We start from the raw sequence: 25002 nt of genomic DNA on the forward strand, positions 1-25002 counted from the left end.
CACCAGCCCGGACTGAACTGATGACCAAGTCCTGAAATGCCACGCTTGCGCTCCTTCAAGTTGAAGAAACCCTTTCCCAAATCCTCTAGCACTCTCCACCTCATGCCACTGACCTGCCTTGATTCTGCACACACCAAGGACATCCTGATGAGCAACTGTGAATTACGTCATGAATTATGAATCTGAACCCTAGTTCTGAAGTGACTTCCCATGCCTCAGCAGAGTAAAGAGTCAGCACGGGGCATTTTAAGTTATGCTGTGAGGTCTGAGCACAATTTCAGGAGCAGGTACTTTGCAAGACAGTCTGATAGAGGAATGCAAGAGTGGGAAGTACGTGATGCAACACAGGGAGCTGACAAGAGCCTTTTTAGCATCTCATGAGTTTTCTGATCAAGCTTACCATCCTAGGATATGAAGTTTTTCTAGTTTTGGCTAAAAAGACACATTTTCAAGAAGAGAAAGGAGCACACCACGTGGAGCAAGGTGTTTTACCTGCGTTTCCGCACTGCTTAAGGAATGGAGATCGAGCGATGGATCGGTTTTGAGCTCCGGCTCAGGAGCTGCAATTGGGGCTTTCACCAAGATGTCTTCATCAGGGTTGGCTCCTAATCCCGGGTCTTTCTGGTCACCTCCCACCTCTTTAGGAGCATCAGTGTCTTTGTCCTCTTCGGACACCTGAGACTTGGGCCTCCTGAGAAAGGATGAGAACAGGCGGGAGAGACCCCGGCCCTCGGAGGTGCGGCGCTCCTTCTTGCTCTGCTCCTCGTGTGTGGGTGTGTCGCCGTTGGAGGCCTTCGGCTTCTGTCCTGCCGCAGGCTGTCCCTCCGACGTCTGCTGAGCCCCTTCCTCTAGGGAAGCTTCTTGTTTTTGTGTTTCAGCAGCTCCTTCCTCCTCCTTGGCTTGCTGCTGCTCCGAATTGTCGGCGTCCGCCGCTAGACTCTTCTCTGTTGTCATGATGATGCTGTAAGAGAGGTGCAAAGGTCTCAGTCAGGAGCTTTCCAGTACTAAAGTCTGTGTTAAGCTGTTCTAACCAAGCCACAAGCACAGACACACCAGTTCGCCAGTCACAGCCCCCTGTCCTGCCGACTCCAGCCTACAAAGTCATTAAGAGCAAAATCATTCATTTTGCTGTTTGCTTTGATCGAAACATCTCTATCGACGTTTGCCCAGGCACCTTCCACCATCTGGACAGTGCTGACTCCAAACTGCTAAATGCCCTGGCACCAGGTCTGCAGCCTGACAAGAGCAAATGATTAAAAAATGGAAACAAGATTAGGGAAAGGGGAGGAGATAGCAGAGAGTCTTGCTCCACAGGGCTGTCCTGAGGTCCTCTCTTCCTCCAAGCCCCTGTTCCCCTCTGGCAGCACTGGGAGCGGAGCAGATGATGACATGCACACGACCATGCAACCTTCCTCCTGCCACGCCATGCCAAAACCCCAGCCAGCCTGCGATGGCTTGCAGGGTTACAGCATCCTTCACCACCACTGCAGAAATCTGGAAAGGAGAAATCTGCTGCTTGAGAAAAAACTCATACAGTCAACAAGAGTCAAAAATTGCATGGCCGCAAGTTTCAACAGCTGCTCACTTGTAAACGTCCCTGAAAGAGGTCACAGATCCTCACCATGAACTAAAAAGGGGGGTATCTAAACACGATGAACCACACTGCTGCTCTGCTCGGGACACTGCTCATCAGTGTCCATCAACTATGCTGATCTGCACAAGACAGGTCCAGAGGAACCGAGCAGGCTTCAGGATTCACAAGATCTTTACACTGCACACTGGAAAAATGTAAAATGAAAAGGCTTCTAAACAATCTCCATAACAGAGAGCAGATTTCTTCAGAGCCTGTGCTATTAAGCTGATGCAACATTTATTTCAACTTTAGCCTGGGCTGTTGACACAAAAAGATGGAAATCACATGGGAAGAATATCTATTTAAGGTATAAAGAGGACCCAAAATAATCATGCTTTAGAGAGGATAGAACTAATCTTTGCACGTTGCATCACATGTATCTGCAGCAATAAATTGTCACTGCTTACACAGAGCAAATAGCATATAATCCAATATGCCTTTCAATCTCCCCAGCTCAAACCTCAGCATACAAACATTTGCTCAAAAACATACTTAAAATTAAGAAACATTTCAAGATGTCGCCCTCCTACATATTATTGCATTCAACAATTTTAACTCATCCTGATTGCCAAAATAACCAGAGTGCTTGAAAGAGAAAAGCCCTCCTAGTCTTCCAGAGTACTCTTCCCTCGCATTTAATGCAAAAGCTTAATATTATTCCTAATGCTGTGGTTCAAACCAAGCAGCACCAGAGACCTTCACTGAATTTGTTTCTCCTGCAACACAAATCTCCTGAGTTTATGAGGTTTGTTTTGGTCTGGGTTTTGGGTTTTGCTTGGCTTTTTTTGCAAGGAGGGCTTTGGGAAAAGCAGGGATGGTAACCCACAGGGTCTGTGCTCCCATCGGAGTGATTCGGAGCTCTGTCAGATTTAGGACAGGCTCTCTGAACTCTTTGAAACTCCTTCACTTGGATTTAGTCCCCCAGCTCTGGGGACGAGCTGCAGGGCCCATTTTAGCCTGGTCTCCTGCAGAAGCCAGGTTTAGAGCATCATACCCTACACACGATCCTCCCCTCAGTGAGCTGCTCTGGGTTTCTCCAAACCCCACGGAGAGCTGGAGGCCACTGAAACAGCAGCTTTCTAGCTGCACTGAGAGAACGGGGATCCAAGCAGCCAGCCTGCACGGGCATCCACGGGCACCTGATGCACCAGGGGAATCATTGCAAGGCAAAGATGGTGCTGAAACCCAGATGTGGCAATGCTCCGAGCTCGACAGAGATGCAGATGTGCAGAAAACCACACTGCACTGGTTCTCCTCCTCCAGTGCTTTGCACGGGCGAAGGCAGGACACCTTGGCATAACCCAACCAAGGCAGCAAGAGCACCCAAGGGGAATTCTCCGAAACACTTGTTGAGCTGGGCATTGTGTCACCTCATTTCCCCAGAAGTCTTGCAGGAGTTTGTTTTTGCAGGATTATCACAGAACAGGCTCTGCAAGAAAGCTGTAAAATCCAAGTTAAATGAAAGGCTACGGCGGATTCACACAGCACCCAGCTGTCTCCCACCACCACCCTCGAGGAGGGGGCAGCTTCGCGCCTGCTGCTCACGCTGAATTTCCTTTTTCCCTAAACCAGAAACATCAGAGAGAAGGGAAAGCAAGTTAAACCCAACCACACATGAGACGTAAGAGCTCTTAGACCAAGGGTTCACCACCCACAGAGCACACACCGTACAGTGAATACCTGAAAGCTGCAACTAGCAGCAAACTAGCGGGGTGAGGGATGGCTGCTGGATCGCAGGGACAGGATTGAGGTTACCACTGGTTTAGCTGGGATTATGCCACGAGTGGGGTCTGCAGTTTGGTCCAGGAGAGGTTTTGAAGAGGCTGGGCGCTCACTGCAGGGGCTAAGGGGCTGTGATCAGTTTGCAGATGGCAGCATGTGGGTGAGTTGCCCCTGCAGCTCTTACGGCTGTTCCCCTTCCTCCCGTGACCCCTTGCTAGGGACGCTGCAGGCCCCGTTAGCAACACAAGGCTCCGTCTGCAGAGTCACCCCCGCCACCACACAGCCAATTCATGCGCTCAACAGCTCTCCAAAAACTCCTAGAGATGCTACAAGGCACTGTGGGGTGCCACGAACTATGTTCAGCCAAATGCACATCACCCCGAGCCCACAACGCAGGACAGACTCGCCATGGGCAACTCCCAGGGCAAAGCTCCTGACGCCCCGGCACACACAGAGCGGGGAGGACGCGCTGCAAGACTGTCCCACCACGAACACACGACAATAGCGAGCTCCCTTCCGCACCAGCTGCCAAAGCAGCCTGCTTTGTAGTTGCTTCCCACTGTGTTTGTTTTGAATAAATACATTTGTAAGAATCTTTATCGAAACACACAACATTGGAAGCACGTTGCTCTTAAAAATAAAAAGGCAGAATCAAGGCTCTTGAGATGACGACCGCAGGGAGGGCACAGCTGAAGAGCAGCTCTTATCAACTGTGGTAAACAAGAGGGACAGTCCACAAACAAACATTTCCTCCATACGTAGTTTTCTCTCTTTAAATACCAACATTTCTGGAACAAGAAAAGTTTACTTGTTTGGATTTCAGAGCCGCAATCACAGACCCTTCCTGGCGTGGGAAGGTGGGTCTCGCTGGCGATGAGCAAATGTCTCCGTGTCTTTCCTCCAGCTTCCAGAAACCACCTCACAGCTTGGCCAGATCCCCTCGGCGGGGCTGGGGATGCAGAGACGGGCACGTACGAGCCCTTCCCTTCCCAGCCCTTCCCCATAAACATTTAATAGCAGCAGCCAGCACCAATAACTCACTGGGTGCAGGCAAACATCTTGCTGCAAGACCCAAGTGTGCTTCTCTGACGCGTGGGCTCATGGCTGCTTCCTCCCCTTTGAAGTTTTATGTTCAGAAACGGTTTCCTAAGCACTCAACCGAAAGCAAAGAGATTTGTAAGTGAGCAACATAACTGAGAGGCCACATTATTTTAAAAAAAAGCACCTTTGCTGCACGGAGATGTTTGCTGAGTAGTATTTTGTTTCCAACCCAGCCCACAGCAGAGCCAACACAAAGAGCAAAGTTCCCACTCTGCTGCTCTTCAACTTGTTATTTGGAGAACGCACTGCCCACAGCCAAACCACAAGCAGATTTTTATTTAAATTAAACTCTCTTCCATCGCTATTCCACAAGGCAATTCAGTAGAGCCTGCAGGTGCCTTGGTTGCTCCATGGATGCTGAAGGAGGATGCTCTGCTCTTCCAGGAGCACCCAAGCAGTGCTGCTCACCTCCTGCCATGCTTGTAAATGCTGGATTTGGGGGTTTGTTTTGGTAGAGGATGAGGGTTTTATGCTAGACAGCCTGTAAAAGGCAGGCTCTTCACAAGTCTAGTGTAGAGAAGGCGTTTAACGCCACGGAAATAAGCAAATCAGAGCAAAACTTAGATATGATCCCACATAGAGATTTCAGAGTAAAAATCTCATCAGAAAACAGTTCATTTATACTTAAGCATTTTAAGTTTAAGAATATGCTACTCCAGACAAGAAGACTTTAGCAACAGGAAGGAATCTGAAAAAAAGGTAATTAAACACACCCAGAGCAACCTGTGGGGAGACAAATAGGCTTCTCCCCTCTGAGGAGACCCACACCACAGGTCGAACCCCCCACCATGAGCATCCCCCCCTTCACCTGCACCAGATCAGCCCCCAGAAGAGGACCTGGACCTCCTGGTGTCCCACGGCACCACCGGGAATGTCAGTGCTTCAGTGATGAAGAGAGAGCCCTGCACGCCTCTTCTTAAAAGGTATCAGCAACTCTGAACATCAAATGTGAAAGCAAACTGCTACACGGGCACCGTATGATCCTGCTGTTCCCTGCACAGCAGACCCTCCAGCCACCCTGGAGACCCCCCAACCTCAGGGCTCACCCCTGTTTCTGTGCAAAGGCAACATCTCTACAGGCTTGCAGTCACCTGTACACTCAGCCTGCTTTTCTGCATCAAAATCCTTCAGAAGGATTTCAGACTTGAGGCTTAAAAGGAGCGCAAGGGCTCACTGCTCACCCTGTTCCTAACACCCATGGTTCAGGCCAACACTAATTCATACCTGGCAAGCAGAGGATAGCAAAACTCGGTTTCAACCCCACACCGCTCCACAGGCTCTGCTCTTGCAGACGTCAAAAGATAACCACGCTCCAAGTCAAACCATCCCCCTTTTCCAGCTTGCACACACACACGATAATTTATCTACAACACAGATTTTACAGTAGCTCAACAGATCCCAACGGCTCCCTCTCGAGAAAGGCTCCAAGCCTGGAGGATGTGGAATTACTCACTCGCTGCGCCTGCGCTCCCCGAAGGTTGTCATTAAGTGATGGTGCGTTAGTTCTCTGGAAATAATGATGCTGCTCGTTTGGGTTGTTTCGTGACAAGTTACAGAGGCCTAAAGAAACACTAATATTTAGATACCCATCTAGCACTGTCTTCTACCTGTCAGCATGCTCCGGTCTCTCTTATTTAGGCACACAAATAAGCGTAGTAATAGTAAAATCTAACTTAATCCCTGCTTGAGAAACAACTTATGCCTCATGCCATAACTGACTTAATTTCCAGTGTTTTAGACTTTCAGAGAGAAAAGAAAAAGGACTGTCCACCACCAGGAAGGTTCGTTTCTCAGAAACTCAAACCGTTTTGCAGCAATGCCCAACGCCAGATAATGGTAATCACGCTGCTGGAACAAACTGTCTTGACCTTCCTACCCAAAAATGCGTGGCTTCGCCAAACACTACTGCTACAGCAAGAGCTGGAGACAATGATAAGAGAGAAATTTCTGCTAAAAATAGGCAAAAAATCAAATAGTTTCAGCAACAGCATGGTTTTTTAAATGCGTTCCTTCCCGTTTCATAATGTGTGTGAAAAGCACACAATTCACCAGGGAAACTACATAGAACATTGCTCTGAAATAGCATAGGCTGAAAATTCTGTTTTTTCAAGACCTGGTACATGTGCAACAAACCTGAGTCTGTGGGTTGGAGAGGAGGAAACTGCAACCGCCACAAGCAGGACTCGCCCCATGCGTGTGTTCAAGTTACGTATCCTACACATGATTTTTACTACAGTTAAAAAAAACATAGCAGAGAGCTGTTTGTTCCGTTTTTTTTAAACAAAATAAGAAATTCAAACGCAGTAAAATAAGCCTCTCAATAGGAAATTCAAACAACTTTAAAATACTGTAAAGCACCAGAACCTTTCAAAATTTATTTAATATATTTTATTAGAGGAATAATTAGCACTGGCGTTTTATAACCCATTAGAATTAAGATGCATCATCTTTTTGTGCTGGTACTTTGGGTCTTGAACAAAAGGGATGCTGTCGCTCAGCTGGCAACGCTGCCTTACCCAGAGGGTAACAGGAGACTTCAGGAGCCTCATCGAACGGGGGAAAAATAAACCACCCAACACAACACAGATGGCACATTACAACCGCCCGGATTTAATTCTCACTAGACCAGCCCTCATAATCTACTGTATGTCGGCAGCACCATGCCCCTCTTTCATCTTCTGGTATCGTACAGCTTTCCTATTTAAATGAGGGCAAAAAATAGTAGCTCACCATCTGCTGAAAGCAAATCATTTTATGTCAAATTGAAGACTGGGCTTATAAAATGACCTGACTAAATGGAGCAGTAAGTGCATTACAACCAAAGGGAGCCAGGAGCTCCTCCCCTTTATCCTCAGAAATCCTCCTGGATGCTAGAGAATTCCTTATGCAGGAATTCATGGGCTTTGCTCATCAGTAAAGCACTGAAATTTAAATGAAAACATGTACTTGTCACTGGAACCTTGTCTACAGCAATGGGTTTGGAAAGGCTGCCCATGTGGGACCTGTTAAGAAAACTCACTTGAACTCGGAGCAGTTGGACCCAGAATAGAGCCACGGGGAAGGCGCATGCACCAGGCTGCCAGCAAAATAAAGCTGCTCATAGACTACCCCTCCGCGAGCTGCAACACAGGAGCAAATCAGTAGTTTGCTAAAAAGACTAAGAAAAGTGTCAGTTTAACACAAGTGTTGCTTCCTGTTCCGTAGCGAGCAGCAGAAGTGACTCTCGGGGCTCCCTTCCCCTGCTTCAACAGAGGTCAGCGCAGAAACAACAAGGTTTTGCCTCGAACGCACGGCGCCTGCTGAAGCTTTTCCTCCGCAGAAACAAGTCTCCAAACCACCAAACCCCCCACAGAGGAAACAGCGAGCTGAGCCTCTCAGGCAGGAGTCACACCGAAACCCTCCTTTGCAGAAGGAGCCGGTATCTGCCCGACCTGGCGGAGGAAGGGAGGGACCCCCGTCCCCATCCCCACCCCGCCGCCAGCTCAGGCACCTGCGCCCTGCAGATAGCATCCCCGGTCCGTCCACCAGCTCCCGTGGAGGCAGGAGCACGGGCAGCCCGGCACGCACCAAACGAGGCAGGCGCCAAAAATCTGTGCAAATAAAAGCAGCAGGAACGGCGCAGCCCGCAAGAGCGCCGTGAGCGAGCGGCGCTTCGTCACGAGCGAGCAAAGCCAAGGACGCGCGGGCTTCGTCCCTGCAGGTCGCTCCATCACAACCACTCCTGACTCTGCACTGAAGGAATACCTGGGGTGGCGATGACAGCAAACCAGAGACGATAACCCCAGCGCCGCACGCGACCACAGCCTTCCTCCTCCAGCAGCACGCTGCTTTCTAAAGCACCAGAAATAAGCAATAGATCTCAATCAACTGAAAAGGAGGATTTTTTCCATGCATTATTTATAGGGGTTTTTTTTTTTTCCCCCCTGCCTGAACACAGATGTGTTTACTCACACTGTGCCTCATTTACACTCAAGGTTTAGCATAACAGGGCTCATTTTCCTTCCTTACAGTTTTTCAAGCACAGGGGTAAAGCGCTTTTTGCTTTTGTCGTTTTCCCTTTGGCTGTTTCCAAACCAAAGCTATAATTAGAACCCAAGAGGGACCTGCATGCTCCTTTGATAAAGAGCTGCCTGCTAGATAAATACCACCCGTGCACACACACACACAGAGGCACCTGCCAAGTACGTACCGCTGCAGCACCGAGAGCCAGAAGGATGTTTGATGCTTCAGAGCATTGATGTCTCAGAGGTTTTAGCTCTGAACAGGCTTCATCGCCTGCTGCTCCTGCTCTGCAGCGGGTGCCGACGGCCCCGGCTCACACACACGGGCTGTTCCTCCGCTGCGTGCTGGGGACATGGTGCTTAACCACTTGATTTGTAGTTATACGGCTGCAATACAGTTTGCATTCATCCGAGTGCCTCAAATACACCTGCCACACCCTGGTACAACGCCCAAAATTCTTTAAAAATAACCTATCGCGCCAGTTATTTTTACCTTATTAGCTGCACAATATATGCACAGCATTTAAACTATCTAAGGAAACCACTTACAAGAAGGGCTGGCACAGCCTGAGTCATGCGAGGCTCACCCTCCGCCAAGCCCAGGTAAAAGCTAGCTGAAAGCATCCTCAACCCAGGCTTTAAGCTGGGCTTACTGCTTCAAGATTGCCACTGAATAGGAAGGATACTTAAACAAGTTAGCACCTATGCTACCCTAAACTGATTTCAAGATCTTTTCTCCTGTAAATCAGCCATTGCTTCTCCTCCTCCTGACACCAACACTCCAAAAACATTCAATGCAAAGGAGACTCATTCTCCCTGGCAAGAGTCTGCAGTGAGGGATACCCCCAGGACACGCTGTCTAAACCAGTGCTACAAGGGTCTGCCCAGCGGCGGCAGCAATGTGGGTTTGTTGTCATTTTTAATGAGTTAGTACCTGCTGCCAGGCTGAGTTTATTTACACTGTTTGCTCTAGCAGTGAAGATGGGGGCTGCAAGGGGACAATTACCTTTACAGTAATTATCAACAAGCCCTGAACATCGCACTTTTAAAGTTTAATGACCTCCACCTAGGAGTGCTGGAAAGCACTGGCCGGCTACAGATTATTTTACTAAATTCCTCAACTCTTGGTTTTCTCAACAGGATGGGCAAGCCCCAGCCGCTTACACCTGCAGAGCAGCACAGGGGATGAAGAAGCCGGAGACCTCCTCAGCATCCACTGGCCTGGAACGACCCAGCCCCACCACAGCCACAGCCACTGGCTCTGGAGACACGACTGGGATGGCTGCAAAAGCTTTGACAAGCCTGGGATGACTGAGTCAGCTAGCAGGGAGGTTTGTAAAGCTGAGTTTCGCTGGGTGGGTACATACCACCGCAGGTATCATACCCACAGCAGCAGCAGCCTGCGCTTGCTCCCAAGCAAGGGGAAGGCTTTGTTTCAGGAAGCTGCCACCCTTTGGTGTTTTCCCTTTTCTGAAGTCTCCTCTTCTCCTTCTAGGGCTCAGCATCACAAACAGCAACACCAGGACAGGGAAGGAGGAGAAATCTGTTCCCACCACAAACCTCAAGCTGTATACTCCTGGTATAACAGAAAGAACCCAACCTTCAACCATCCGAAAGCTCACGACCACGCAGCTTAGCTTCAGAAACCACCAAGAGCTAATTAAAGTCCCCCAACAAAACCAGAAGAGCCTGCAGAACCACAACCCCCACAAGCCCTCTCCGAGCTGGCTGCAGCTCCCCAAGGCACATTGCAATGGGGAATGCAAACTGGGATGCAGACCCCCGGCCAGCTGCTGTCCTTGCCTCAAGGCTAGGGACAGCAAAGCATTTCTGTCGGCACCCTGCACAGAAGGGAGGTGGGGAGACACCTGCTCCAGAAAGGTCCCCTTTCTGTTTTTTCTTTTGTTTTTAAAAAAAAAAATAGTACAGCTTAATTCAAACTCTGCACCATTCCCAGAAAAGCATCCCATGGGGATGATCCTACTGCGCATCTCCAGACCCAAGGAGAGCTGGCAAACACCCGACACCATTTAAAGCCTGGGTGCAACCATGTTCTCAACCAGACCTGGACCACGGGTAATCAACAGGCAGGCCTGCAAACCAGCCATTCAGATGTTTTCCCAAATACTTGTACCCAAGAGTCAGATGCTGTTTGTAAAGCCTCAAAGTATCAATTCAGTTTGATTGGGACAAACTGAAGTGCCACCAAGGCCCCAGAAGGACGTTGCCCCGATGAATTCACATACTACAGAAGAGCAGTGCACGTGCCAGGCTCACACTCGGACACTAACACCACCTCCACAGGGGTGGTTTTCTTCCCATCTTCCCTGCTTGTGCTGTTCAGTGACTCCAAAGTCACCCTTTCCCCTGGGGTGGCTTCACAAGCTGGAGAGCAAAGGAGAAGATGGTTGCTGGAAAATCACAGCAGGCATTGCAACACCTCCCAGGCAGAGGGTGTTCCCCCAGTAGCCCTTCAGGGATCCTGCACCCCCACAGCACACAACACCCGCCTGGAGTCAAATAAGCAATGGGAGATCACAGTGTCAGGATTAGTGAGACATCCTCACTGGCAGCCCCCATCCCACAACAAAGTAGTTCTCCTCTTCGCAAGGCTAGAGAGAAACCCACACTGAGCACAGCTTCCTAGTATTTCCATTACACAACGTTCACTGTCCCACATTTGGTGCAACACTGCCCGTTTCATGCATGCAAAAGCACCTCATGGGTGCCTGAAGGTCCTGCCCTGTGCCCAGCACCTCCTACACACATTTCACTTCTGCTTCTATGCAACAAGAACCCATACCATCGTCCCGAAGAGCCAAGAGCCGGTGACGGGTACCGAGACAGCGGGGAGACACCGGGACACCGACCCACCAAGGGGTGACACGACTGTGACATCCCCAAGGCTACACCCCAGCATGGCTGGCAGCTGATGAAAAATCCTCCCAACCCCACCAGGAACAGAAACCAAATGGGAGGGAGTGTGAAGCAGTGATTAAATATCTTCTTCTGTGCTCAGCAGTTAATTACGAATAAATTACAGGAACAGCTCGGTCCTGTCACCCTCCCCAGAGTCGTCCTTTTGGTACCCGATGTGGCTGCAGCAGAACCACCCTACCCAAGACCTCCCCGCTGTTTCCACCAGTCAGTCTGTTTGTTTTTTCCACCCAGCAGTGAAATCAGGCAGCTTTAGGTTTTAATCCCCTTAATTAGGGGTGTGCAGCAGTCTTCATTCCTTAATTACATCCATTGACACATCTGATGCAACACATTTACAAACAACCATTTTCACTGGAGATGGCTTTGAATCAAAATTGCCGTCTTTCCCACACTGGCTGCGCTGTGTTGCTGATGGAGAGAACACACAACGCAGCTTTCCAGATGCTTTAACAAGACACACTCACGCACAGCTCGGAAATGCGATTTTCATTAAATAATCACCTGTTTCTTTGGCAGGATTTAAGCACGAGGTGACTACAGCGCTGAGAAATCACCAGCAGTCTGCTTGAAGCAGCAGAGCGGGAGCGCAGCTGTTAAAAGTTTGCAGCAAAAAAGTTACCGTTTCAGGCAATACTCTCAATATTGACCCAAGGGATAGAGGGACAATATTTCAATGCCCAACCCAGTTATTCCGGTACATCGCTGTTCCGTAGCTCGGTTAAAGGCAGACAACGGCACGCTTCATTTCAGTTGCTCAGCTGTCAGGAATCCCTTTGATCCTCTGGCAGAGCAAATACCCATCGAGCACTTTATTACCACCACTTCTGCTGCCGAACCAAAATAATTACGCTGACACCTTCTGCCTGCCCACGGAGCCATTAGTGAGTTATTCCACGGGGTGCCTGTGTTCGCTCTTGCTCTGAATTACTACCCCGGACTCCCGTCCTAATGCACTCATAGCTCACTAGGACACAGCAGCTGAGCTCCAGCGTGCAGCCTGTCAGCGATAGGAAAGAGTAAGCAGGATATTAAATATCATCTTGGGGGGAAGGGAGAGCATTGATTTAAAAAATGGGAAGGAAGATAACAGGGCACTGAGTTCTTCTCCACTGCTGGAGACCCAAGTAAGCATCCTCGCTGGTCCCCGCAGCTCCCCTTGCTCAGCTCCCGCGTCAGCCCTCCTGCTCTTGGTTGTTGCAATCATTTGCATGGAGGAAATACGCACGAATGTTGTTTTCTTCAAACTACATAAAAGGAAGCTGCGTTCACCCTCAGTACCTGCAGGGAGGAGGTCAAACACACTTTGCACTCACATTACAGGGGCTGTTTACTTATATTTTCGGTTGCTGCCTTCCTTTCTGCACTCGACAGGTTGGGATGGGAAGGGTTTTGTAGGTTTTGATTCCACTGAACAAGCACTAGCGCTGTCATGTTTGAGCAGTTCCCAAGAGATATTTTTTACTTCTTCAACTCCCACCTTTGCCATCCAGCACCCTAGGAACACAATACTAGTGCTGAGTCTCATACTGATGCTCCTGGATGGCCCTTGTATTTCCAAATAACACACTGCAGCACCTTCCTCTCCAGCCACACTTAATTCTGCCAATCCAAACATCGCTCCACCCAGGAATCCATACAGTGCTCGATGGACAAGAAGCACTAAAAGGATCTCTCCCACCCTTCCATCCGGCTGCTCTAGACCTGCTCTCCCCTCCACCACCCCACTGATCCCCTCCTACCCTCTCCTCGCTCACGGGGCCTGCCCAGGTCCCCCATTCCCCAGCCTGCTCACACCTTTCCCCCCCACACACATCCCTTACAACCTTCTCCCTTTCATTCTGCATTAAATGTTGCACCAGGAGAAGCTTAACATCCCCAAAGGCATTAAAGAGAGCCTGGGTGTAAAGACAGGCGGGCAGACCGCAGGCGTGCACGCTGGGGAAACGAGGGCATCGCTTTGAAGTTGTAAACCAGCTTTCTCCACTCCCACTGGTGCCAATGCACATCACTGTGGCACAGCCAGCACGCTGCCAGCCACCATCCAGCTGAGAAGACAACAGCTCACAACTCATTCAACATTGCAATTTTAAAAAAAAAAAAAAAAGACCCCTGCAAGACAGAATATTTCCTTTGGTAGGGATAAAGAGTATGCAGAAAAGAGAAAGCAGCTGGTGCTAGTTTAAATATCTCCCCGTTAAAGTAAATTGTAGCTGAGGCTAGCACTGCTTTCTGGATGAGCTACTGGTCTTGTGTACACAATTTAGCATCCCATTGATACTTATTTTACAAGTTAGGTCTTAGAATAATCCTTACTCTATTCAAAGTATCAGCATGTGTGTGCGCGCACACACACCCAACAATACAAAGGCGGTGTGAATAACTGCATGTTTTTTTGGAGAAGCTTTGCTTATTTTTCCCTTTTTTATATTTAAATCCCGCTTGTGCAATTGCCTCATGCACAGCTGAAGCCTCATTGAGCCCAGGGCTGCTTCATCCAGCTGAAAGCTCTGCAGACTCATGGGGACTCAGTGCAGCTCGGGTATTTATCAAGTACCGAAACCACCAGAAAATTAAAAATAAACCTTTTTATCCTCAGTATTTTGGACTCAAAACCTACTGGTCTTGTCCAGCACCCAGTACTGAAGACTGAATGGAGAGCCCCAGCTAAAATTATGCTGCAAAAGGGCTGTGAGTGCCACAGTCGCAATACCAGACAAGTGAGCTACTCTTTTCACGGTGCTGCTGACAGCAGGAGCCACACAACAATATTGCTGAAATCCACATTCATGCAGCACAAGGGAATAAAATGCCACACAAATCCTCTTTTCTGCAAGCTCTGTTGATATCATTGTTCGGGCTAAAACTGCCATGAGAAGACCCTTCAAATGAGGCGAGGGCGAAAGAGTGGAGAGAGCAAAAAGCATCGGTGAGCTCACCCAGGCTCCCCGGCCAGGCGGCTCATGCCAAACCGGCTCTTTACTCCTCCAATAAATACCTTCTTAAACCACCCCCTTTGTACTTTCTTCAGGTTCTCTTCACATATACACAAGCTGAAGGTAAATGGTCGCCTGTTCCTCCATAAGACGGAAATAATGAACATGCAAACGAGGTCTGACCTAGGTCCAGCTTGCTCCAAGACACCTCCTTGTTGGTGTAAGCTGTTAGCAGAGCAGTACAGAAAATGAGAGTGGAGAAAAGCCACACCAGCTCCAGAGAGCAGGTTGGTTTTTGCAGCTTTTACCATGGCGAGAAGAGTGGTTGCAGAGTAAAAAGGAAAGCAAAGCCAGAAACAAACGTCAGGAGCTGGTCTCCCATTTAGGACGTTGGTGCACGCACACACAGCAGCCCAAGCTCCTTCCAGCTCCCCAAACTAAACAAGCTGCAAAAACGCTTTCAAAGTGGCTTACAACTCCACATCAAGAACATTTCATAAGCTCATTCCTAAGTGAGGGAGATGATTAAAAAACATCTGTCTTACCGGGTGGTGTCCCCTCTTCAGCACAGGGGGAAGGAGGAGAGGAGCCCGCCCCTGCCCTGCCCGTTTTGGTTTCGCTGGGTTTGCTTTGAGGCACGCCTGAGTTCAGCACGCACCTTGCTCGCCGATGCTCGCAGCGCACTTCACGGCCATGTGGATTTGCCATTTCCCAGGCATTTTACCTGCTGACATTATGACTGCAAGCCTGTTTGTTTTATTTAACCATGCTCCTACTCTTAAGCTACCATCCAATTACTGCTCCCAATTACTCGGCGCTCAAGAGTTGACATTAATTAGAGTTCCCTGCATGCAAGGTTGTTGCCAGCTGCACTGCATGGTGTTGGAGGCACCGCTTCAAACCTGCCAGCATCCAGGACCAGCCTCTCCACCGGAAGAAGAAACAGAGATTCCTGGTCTTGGTGGCGGAGTAACAGCCCTGAGCATGAAGAGCTGGTTTGGTGAAACAGCGGATGAGCAGAAGGTCACTGTAGCCTCAACACCCAGATCTCAGCAGCAGCTGCCAGCCCCTCGCATCCCCCATGCATCCACAGCACTAAATGTCTGTTTTCTTCTTTGGGATTCAACAAAACACAGCACCAGATCAAGGCTAGGGAGGTTAAGTTGGAAATCTCTGGGATGTGCGGCATACATCACTACATGGCTGGGCTGCTGATGAATACAGTCAAGTTGCCTTTGACAAACCATTCAAGAAAAGAAGATGGAGACCCCAAACTGCCCAAACTACGGGAGAAATGCCTGAAAACCATCTCCCACCAAGCACGAGTCACTTTAAACCACAAACTGCGTCTGTTCAGGCATTAACACCGGACCTGGGAGATAAGACCCAAAACAACTCCCTGTCGCAGAGCCCAGGGACAGTGTGAGCCTTAGGAAATGGCACGGAACGACCCTTTGCAGCTTGCAAAGCCTTCAGGAGCACACTGGCATCTTGCAGACAACATCTGGCAAGAAGTCATTTTGCAACTCGTTCAGATTTAATAATGACCCCAGTGCAAGCTATTCTTCTGTTGGATTTTGAGAAAGATCCGTAAACTTTGGTCTCTATTTTCCCTTTCTACAAACAGATTTCTATTGCACAAAGGACTGATGCAGTGCCACTTGTGTGAAACAGCTACAGGCCAGGAGGAAATATTGCTTTACCACAATTATCTCCTCAATTTTTAATTGATCATTAAATTTTTTTTTTCAAAATGTCTGCTTCTCTCTGCATGCTGCATTTTCAAAGTGTTTCACGAACAGCACAGCAAAACTCACTCTTGGCAACAGCAGGGAAGGTCAGTGCTAGAGGAAAAATAAAAGGTAAATAGCTCTTCCCTCTGCTTCATTTCTGCTCCCAGCCCTTGCCAAACACAAGCTTTTTGAGTGAAACCCATCTCATCGCAGGTTTGCTCAGCAGCAGGGCTGGGAGACTCCACTGGACCACGAGCAAGGAACGTGGCGGTGGCGTGAACTGCTCACACCGGGGACGTGCCTGCATGGGGACATGGGGAACGTGGACAGCTCACACACACCTGGGACTGCTTCGGTCGAGCTCTTTGGGGCAACAGAACGTGCCTTTCTAATCCACAATATATTTAATATAATTTAATATATGGCAATTAAATCAATTAGTGGTCACCCAGTGAGCTGCTAGTTTACAAAAGTTCACTTTAAGCAGCAAAACGAACTTCCAGCACAGTTCCAAATAGGAAGATACTACAAAAACAGAAACACGCTCGTGCCATTCGGAATTAGACAACGGCTGCGTCGCAGGTGGCATATACCAAACACCCCTGTTTAATAAAAAAGATGGGTGGATCTCAGATTTCAAATGAAACACACACATCTCCCTTTATAGAGAATCAAGCAAAAAGACAGTCTGCCTACTAAAATGCAAGTGCCACATCCATTTTTCCTCGCAGTAAATGCAGATCACATACATGATCACTGCAATCCTCCAGAGACATAAGGGGCTGTACCAGGTACCACACTGGCTCATTACTTGCGCGACAAACTATCAACTTAAAAATCAAGTATCTGCACTGCTCCAAGCTGAATTTGTTCCAATTTGCATTTTAAAAAAATTATAATTCACTGCTTGAAGCAGCAAAGACAGATTTTTCTTTAAGAGAGCAACAAATTTCAAGCATTATTTCCCAAAGCACCACTAAAAGAGCTCACAGCTGCCAATACCAAGAGGTCTGGAGCTTTTTGTGTCTTGGAGTCAACCTTTAATTTTAAGCTTGTGCAAAGCCTGGGGATCTTTCAGGTTGTCAAGAAACTTGCCCCATCCTGAGCTCTAGTGATTCATTCCCAAACGTCTGACTCGCAGCATCTGAACTGGCTGCACCCACGAAACACCTTGTGACTAGGCAAAACCACAGTAAATGGGTGGGAAAGCAATGCAAGGAGATTATCTCAGAAAAGCAAATGAAAACTGCACGCTCCCCAGTTGCTGTTTCCTCTGGAGAGCAGGAACCAAGGGACTGCTGGGTTTGGCTTACGTAGGGATGTTGAGACCATGCTCGACTTCGCAGGGTGCAGTTGGCTGCATTTCTGCACCGTTTTCATCAATCCCAAACGCTGTTGCTCCATTAGAAAAGCTCTGATGCTGTTTTCCAACTGAACGAATACAGAGAAAGCTTGTGCTTTTCTCCACTTGCTTTTTTGTTTTAAAGAAACGTCTCAAAATATTTTCTCAGGGAGTGTTTCTGCTGAAGTAGATCAGGATATTCAACACAGGGGAAAAAATAAGCAGAGCCTTGAAGTACACAGGAACAACTCACCCACAAACCTCGCGCTTCAGAGATGCATGGCTGCAACTATGTCCTCTCCACCCTCATCTAGATTATGATACAGTTTATTAGAATAGGTGTTTTCAGTAAAAAAACAAATCTTCTTCACCTAGCCTAAGATGTTTTTCTGGTGGTAAAGCTGAAGCGTTACAAAAGTTACAATTAATCAAACTTTAGTTTCAGTATAACTAATCACTACTTGACTTTTTGCCAGAGTCAGAAGTTTCAGAAGGTTTCCAAAACAAGCACAATCTATGACAGTTTTTCAGCTGATCTTATACTGAATGCATCAAAAGGGCACAGTTCTTTGTTTCCTCACAATTCTGGTTTCAATTTAAAAGACCCAGGCAGGAGGTGGTACGCTGCACAGCAAAACCAGGGCTGAGGGCTTTCTGCATCTCTTCCTACTACATGAGCGATTCACAACTGTTTGCGATGAGAAACCATCAGAAATAGTTAATGTGCAACCACTTCCACCAGCAGCATTAGCCCAGCAAACAACGCTAACCCAGTAATCGGGCTTGCACCTCGCCAAGTCACCGATTAGCTCTGTGCAAACCTTACAACCTACTGAACTTGTGTGTGATCGATCTCCGGGCACAGGGTGCTCACAGGTCTCCCTCCACCAGCTCTGTCACCCGCTTCACCTGTGTTTGCAATGAATCTAATCACTGGCAGAGATGCAGCTGTGCATCTACCTCAAAAAAAGGAGAAAAAAGTTTAAGCCTGCTGTGTTTGCATTACCACATCGCCTGTCTTCTCCACGATTAGCACTGCACGGATCAAACCCAGCCTGAACGGCTCCACCAGTGTAATAATCAGGCAATACTCATGCTGGAGAGTCCAGTTCAATTATAGAAAGAAATAAAGCTGCAAGAAAAGCATCGCAGTGAAATACCAAATTTCACTGTAATTGCAAGCCTCCTTGCTTTGCTGAAGTCATCTCTCATGTTCATTATCTAGTCCCATTCCTGCCTCTGGAGGCACGCAGGCACACAACACTAATATATTCAGTTTCCCCAAGCTCTCTCTTTCTATTCATCATGCGGTGGGAACTCTTTTTTTAATAAACTACATCTTTACAAAAGGAATATCACCATTTGTCATCATGAGGTCAGATGAAGAGAGTCAATCATCATTTTTAAATAAGCCAAGAGCAGCAGCTGCAAAATAGGAAGCCAGTAACACTGGCCATGCCACTGCTGGTTCCTCCACCAGCATCCAAGATGCTGTTCGCTGGACATTTGCAGGTAGGGATCGAGTGTACCCGAATGCAACCAAGAGGAGGAATATTTTCTGCATCAGTGCCCCAAAACTGAGGGGCTGGGAGAGACCAGCTACTCAAAGCATCTCGCTTCAGAAGCAAAATAAAACAGAAAAAAAAAAACTTGCTCCAGCGTGCAAGCAGGGGGAAAAAGGTCATTCTTTGAGACAAACGTTGCTCGGGCACTTGGGTTCTCGTTACCATTTCTAACGAGGGGGAAAAGCATCCCAAACCACACTGCAAAGAGGGGCAGGGACACGATCCCTGCACCGGGCCGGGCATGACGGCTGCTCTGACCCCATCGGCCAGCTCTGGCTTTTTTCCACCATTTCCTGGGGGAGGGAAGGGAAGTGCAGAGACAGGCGGGAGCAAACAAGCCACCCATAAACAAAGGAAATGTTTTTTGAAGACAGCATCTAGGTAGACAGAAGGGAAATAACAGAAGCAGCAGTTACAACAACAACAAGAAAAAAAAACACTCAAGGAGAAATCTAAAGAAACTATTTCCTCTAATGAAACAGGCTGCAAACAGCATCGGACACCGCTGAAGTCAGAGGAGTTCAGCACGTGGCCGTTTCGCCGTGCCATCGGCAGCACACCCTTCCCATGTTGAGGCAATCACCCCCGCTGCTCCTCCTGGCTTCACTGCAAATACACCCCCCCTTCTCCAGGGTCCAGCCTGCCCCCGTCTTCTACAATATTAAATTATTTTTCAGAAACTCCTGAAGAATTAAGTCAGCTGATCTGTGTAATTAACTCAGCAAACCCGTGCGTCTGCAAGAGCTCTTTTCCATCACATTTAAACACCCCAGGGGGCCCAGCTGCACATGAAAATCGATAGAAAAGCAACATATATTTAGTCTGTATTTTTCCCTCCCAAATCAGTTTCTCTTCCCAGTTGTTCCCCCTCTCCAAGAAAGCGTGGGGGTCTTTAAACCCTTTTGACTAAAGCTACGTACAACAAACAGCTGAAAACACTCATTTTCCCTGCAGCTGGACTCCTCCCCAAGCCCCAAATATTTCCAACTTGTACCTAGATGAAAGTTATTCCAGCAGCTGTACCAGGCAGCCCACGCTTCAATTTTATAGTATTGCTATTTGATGTGCTTATTCACCAAGGCTTTCACTCACTTCTCACCACACGTACTCACTTTCAAGTTGGCAGCTGGAGATAAAAAAGGAGCAATATCGGCATCGGCACCGACCCTGGGAGGGATGGAGGGACACAGGGGCAGTGCCCGGTACTCACCCCACCTGGTTTCTTACTGCTCAAATTTTAATACTTGCTACTGAGGATCCTAAAAATGTTGTTTTCTTGCATGGGAGGTGACCTCCTACAAGAAGCCTAGGAACAGGTCCTCTGCCTTCTGCCCGTGTCAGGTCACATTTACGTTCTAGATGGCCTTTTTACTTCCCCTGTACGCTTACACACACGCAGGAGGGACGGAGGGGTCAATTAGGCAGCAATTCTTTTGACTTTGCACAAAGAACAACCCCCCCCGCGCAACTTCAAACACACAATTTCCATCTTGCACGTCAATCACTGCCAAGCCCAAGACAGAAAACTTTGGCCTAATGCTGGATTTTAAGACTTTTCAGACAAAACCAACAGCTGTGTTTTCATTTAGATGAAGAACAGGAGGGCTCCCTTGCCCCCTGAGGAGCTGCATCCCCGTAGGGTCCCACCAGCTCCTGTCTCTAAGGGCTGATGTGCACATTAGCATGACGTCACTACAACGTGTGTTTGCAAGCAGGACTAGAAAACTACCTGCACACAGAACCCAGTATTAAAAAGACAGACTAGCAGTTTTTGTTTGGGGATTTAAATGGGTTTGTCTGACCGCAAAATGCCACCCTGAGCTGCCACTGCACCTCTTAAAATCTGCATCTTCCCGTAAAGCCGCGGGGCATCCCGCTCTCCTCTAGCCCTCAAGAGGTGAAATCAAGGAGATTTGGCTGTAGGACCCTCTTGGCATTTGTTTCAGGAACAAGAAGGCACCAAGCAAAGCACAGCTGCAGGAGGAAAATCACTTCCTAGCTACAGCAGCTGAAGCTGGACCTGAAAGATTTCTACCCTTCCACGAACCAGCCCCTGTCCAATGATGAACGAGTCTGAAAACTCCCCAGGAATGGTCACCAGCTGCATGTTTCTCATTTTCTGAGTGCCTGGCTTGAGGCACTGCGGGCAGCTCACAGAGGCAGAAACCAGGGCTTGAATATAAAATGTTCGACCGTGCTCCGCATCTAAGGGATAAAACCAAACCTCCCTTCCACGTTTATACCACTACCTGTCCCGAAGCATCCAGCCCTGTCTCACAAGCAAATTGCAAACACCAGCTCACGCTTTTGACGCACACAGACATCCTAGATGAACCCGAGCGGGAGTTATCAATCCTGTCTTCAGAGCAGAGTTTGAATAGCTGGAAATAAATACAGCCTGGGGCCCCGTACACCATGGGACAGCACCATCCCTGCTTAGCGGGTGGCTTTCTCTTATATTTAGTGATATGCAAGCCCTGGGGAGGGAATGCCCGTGTGCACTGAGACCACGCTGGTCTGCGCTCACACAGAAAGGCAGAGGAGATGCTGCGGGACCAGCAGCAGCACACGCCATCTTCTACCTCCAAGTGTTTGACTTTGCAATTCTACTATAAAGCCGCGTGAGCGGCTTAGTTATTTATTTAACTAAAAGCTTTTAATTATCTCTCTCGCACACACGCATGACGTGGGGCGGGGAAGGGGGGGAAATAATCAGCCTACAACCGGTGACCTGCAGGTTCAAAGGAATTGGGTTTTTCATAGAAACAGCTAACTAGCCCAAATCTTCTCCTGCGGCTTCCAAACCATGCTTCCACCCGCAGGGCTCCATCCCCAGTGTATTCTGCTGCGTTTACAACTCAGGCTGACCTGATCACTGTGAAAGGACCTCTGTCCGGGCAGAGCGAAGGTTCCTCCCTAAGTCCGGGCTGCAGGCTTCCTCAGGTGGCCACAGAGGATGTTATTTTGTGGTGTGAACCTGCTGGAAAGTCCAGCCGACACCCCATGGCACTCACCCTCACCAGAAGATGGAAGGGACCGCTCTCCAAGAACACACGCGTGGGAGGGGAGCTCACAACGTGATGGCCGTGGCCACGCGACCACCCAGTCACGGCGCCCTCCCACCACCAGAAACCCACTGCAAGCAGAAACACTCCCCGGAGCCGCTCTTCTTCCTACATCTTCCAGGCTCTGTGTTGAGATCAGGGAGATGCAAAATACTCAGTCCTCTCCAAAAGCACCAGAGTGCGAGTGTTTTGCAATTTAATAAATTATAAACCACTGCTGTAGACGTTTGCTCCGAGCGCAGCAACTAAAGCAAGCTGGCATGGGAATTTGTTTAAAAAGCCCGTATCAGAAACGCAGTGGGGTCTGGAAAAGTGTGCCCCAGAAGAGTATGATTGCTTGAAAGACCCCCCCCAAGCCCACGCAATTTTACTCTCTGTGGAACTGCTTCATTTAAAAAAAAAAAAAAAAAAAAAGATATTTAGTCCATCTACGCAGAAGAATTAAAAGTATTTGCTTTTAATACGTTAGTGACATTACACAAGCAAAAATTCACATAAACAGAAAACAAGCGTAAACAACCAACTGAACTTAAAGAAACTAATAATATTAATCTGGATTAAGTACAAGCCATGAACATTCCTACCTAATCCATCTGACGGACAAAGATAAATCCCTGCTATGCTGTATCCTACAGTTCTTTGCAACTTAAGGAACCATAGTACTGATCAAAACAGCGTAGCAGATGAGAAGTATAAGGTGAAATCTTTACGTATCGCTGCCTGCTTAATCTACACAAGATTACAGCAAAAGCCAAGCACCAAGAAAGCAGAACAATCATTGCAAAAGATCACCAAGTCCAGAGTGCAATTTCCACCCGAGATGCAAAGCTTCACATCAAGGTTCCCCAGCGATGCACAACAGCAACAAAACACAGCTCCAAGTCTCAACAATCTGAGTATCTGCCATTTCTTAACGCTCCAGAAAAGTTGCATGGGGCTGAACCACGGTTAGGAAGAAGCCAGAAGATGTGCAGCATTAAAAGCATAAAATAAGGTTTAAAACAGAAAATTATTTCCAACCATAGGGCTGCTGCAGGCCCCTCAAAGACTACCTTATTAAAGCAACACCTCTGATTCATCACAGCTCATTACTGTGAATGCAAAAGCAGCTTCAGCAAGCAGAGCAAGTCCAGACACTCACCCAGCGCAGCACACGTACAGCCCGGCCGGGGCTCCCCATCTGCAGAGCCGCGCACGCCTGCCCCCGCAGCGGGGTGGGAAGCACCCGCTCTGCCTCCCGCTCCGTCGGGTTTCTCTGTTCCAGGCAACCCCCTGGCCCAGACACCTGGAGAGAGCCCAGAGCTCTCCTCACCCACCACGGGCACAGCATCTCTGAGCAGCACCAGCTTCTGGGGTTTCTTCCGTGAAACAGATGAAACGTGGCAGTAAGAGGCTGAAAAAAACCCCACTGTGCAGCAGAACAGCTACTGTCACGGTCCCCCCAGATGAAGAGGCTCTCATCAAACACCCCTCATTAGAGAATACAAGGAAAGGTGTTTGATGAGAAACTCCTGGCCAGGTGCTGCAGACACATAACCCAACACCTCCACAAACTTCCCCGAGGATAAAGAGCCAGAGGTTTACTCACTGACACCAAAATCCAAGATTCCTTTGATAGGCTAAATAACTCCCGGTAAAAACCTAGTACAGAGCCACTGCCTTCCATCAGCAACACTTCTGTACTCTGTACGGACAATTTTATTCCAACACGTTACATGCCACGTTCCCGACATCGTCATCCATCCATCAACATATCAAAGCACACGGAGCATCCCAACATCCCGTGGCTGGAAGCCTGCAAGCTACCCCGGCACAGCAACACTTTGATCACTAATGAATGAATTTGTAAATGTGGTTGCTTACTAGAGAAGCCACGTACCCACCAGCCTACCTCCCATCAATTCAAATATTTGCTCAACAAGCAGTAAATGGGGCGTCAGAATAGATCTGTTTTACCACTTGCCGAAAATCAAATGCTGTCAAGTGAAAATATCGCATCCGCTCATGCGGAGCACACGGGCAGTTGGCAGCACGTTACCGGAGACAGAAGCCGTGGATTTGGAGTATCATTGTCTAAAGCATTTTTAGGCTTTGGGAACATACGGTGTGTGAAACAGGCTGAGAAGAGCCCTTCCTCCCCTCGCCCGGGCCAGGAGCGCCTGGGAGAGAGACCGCTGCCTACCACTTCTGATAAGAATTTGGTTTAAATTGCAACTGTGAGATCAGATAAAAACATAGGTAATTCCTGTTTTTCTAATCCAAACTGATACAGGAAATATTAATGCATTTTTAGGGAAAAAAAATCATCGTTCTCTCTGTTTCATAAGGGTCTAGTTGAGTTTTAAAGGTAAGGAGCGCTATGTTTATCCTGATATTTAGCTTCTGCAGCAGATTATGTTTGTCCATGGGAATCCTAGAAAATCCTCACCTTCTTTATTAAGGCCACGTCAGCAGAGATATGCAAAGGACCTCACAGTCTTTTAAACCATGCTCAGTGCTTAAAATTGTCACAGAAACATAACTGAAGATGCCAGAGGTTGGCACCATGAGGTACAAAAATAAACATCAAGTACATTAACAACACTGACACCCAACACACACCGCAAGCAGGACACCCCCCTAAACAACCACCACGTGGCAGGAAAACCTTAAATGAACTAAAAATACAGTTGTGCCAGCCACTACAAAAAAAAAGAAAAAAACCAAACCCTACTATTGCACCTCCACAAAACAACCTTTCAAGCGAAGGGAGCAGCTCCTGGGGCAGTGACATGCCAGTCAGCTAACTGGGAAAGGAACTGCATCCCGCAGCATCCCCACGGCGATGAACAGCGACAGCAGCCAGGTCAGAGCCCCGCCGCGTCTCCCGTCAATAGACGGCCGCATTCTCCTCCCCCCGAGACCTTACAGGGATTATTTTTACGTTCAGCAACTCAATTGTGAAATAAGAATCAACTAGCTAGAAGG

At 48.3% G+C, this 25002-nt stretch overlaps 1 protein-coding gene across 36 annotated transcripts in view; it reads right to left on the reverse strand.

The window, feature by feature from the left end:
* The window catches only part of EPB41 (erythrocyte membrane protein band 4.1), an 87508-nt gene that overhangs the window by 50900 nt on the left and 11606 nt on the right, over positions 1-25002 (reverse strand). For all 36 annotated transcript variants that reach the window (XR_012632243.1, XM_074894605.1, XM_074894609.1 and 33 more), the window contains one exon: positions 493-961. Coding sequence is in view for 35 of the 36 variants with exons in the window: in XM_074894605.1 (XP_074750706.1) it covers positions 493-954 (462 nt within the window). In the remaining variant the exon portion in view is untranslated. Of the gene's footprint in view, positions 1-492; positions 962-25002 lie in introns of those variants that run through there.

This window comes from Strix uralensis, chromosome 25, assembly GCF_047716275.1.
Source record: "Strix uralensis isolate ZFMK-TIS-50842 chromosome 25, bStrUra1, whole genome shotgun sequence".
In the NCBI taxonomy this organism is placed as follows: Eukaryota; Metazoa; Chordata; class Aves; order Strigiformes; family Strigidae; genus Strix; species Strix uralensis.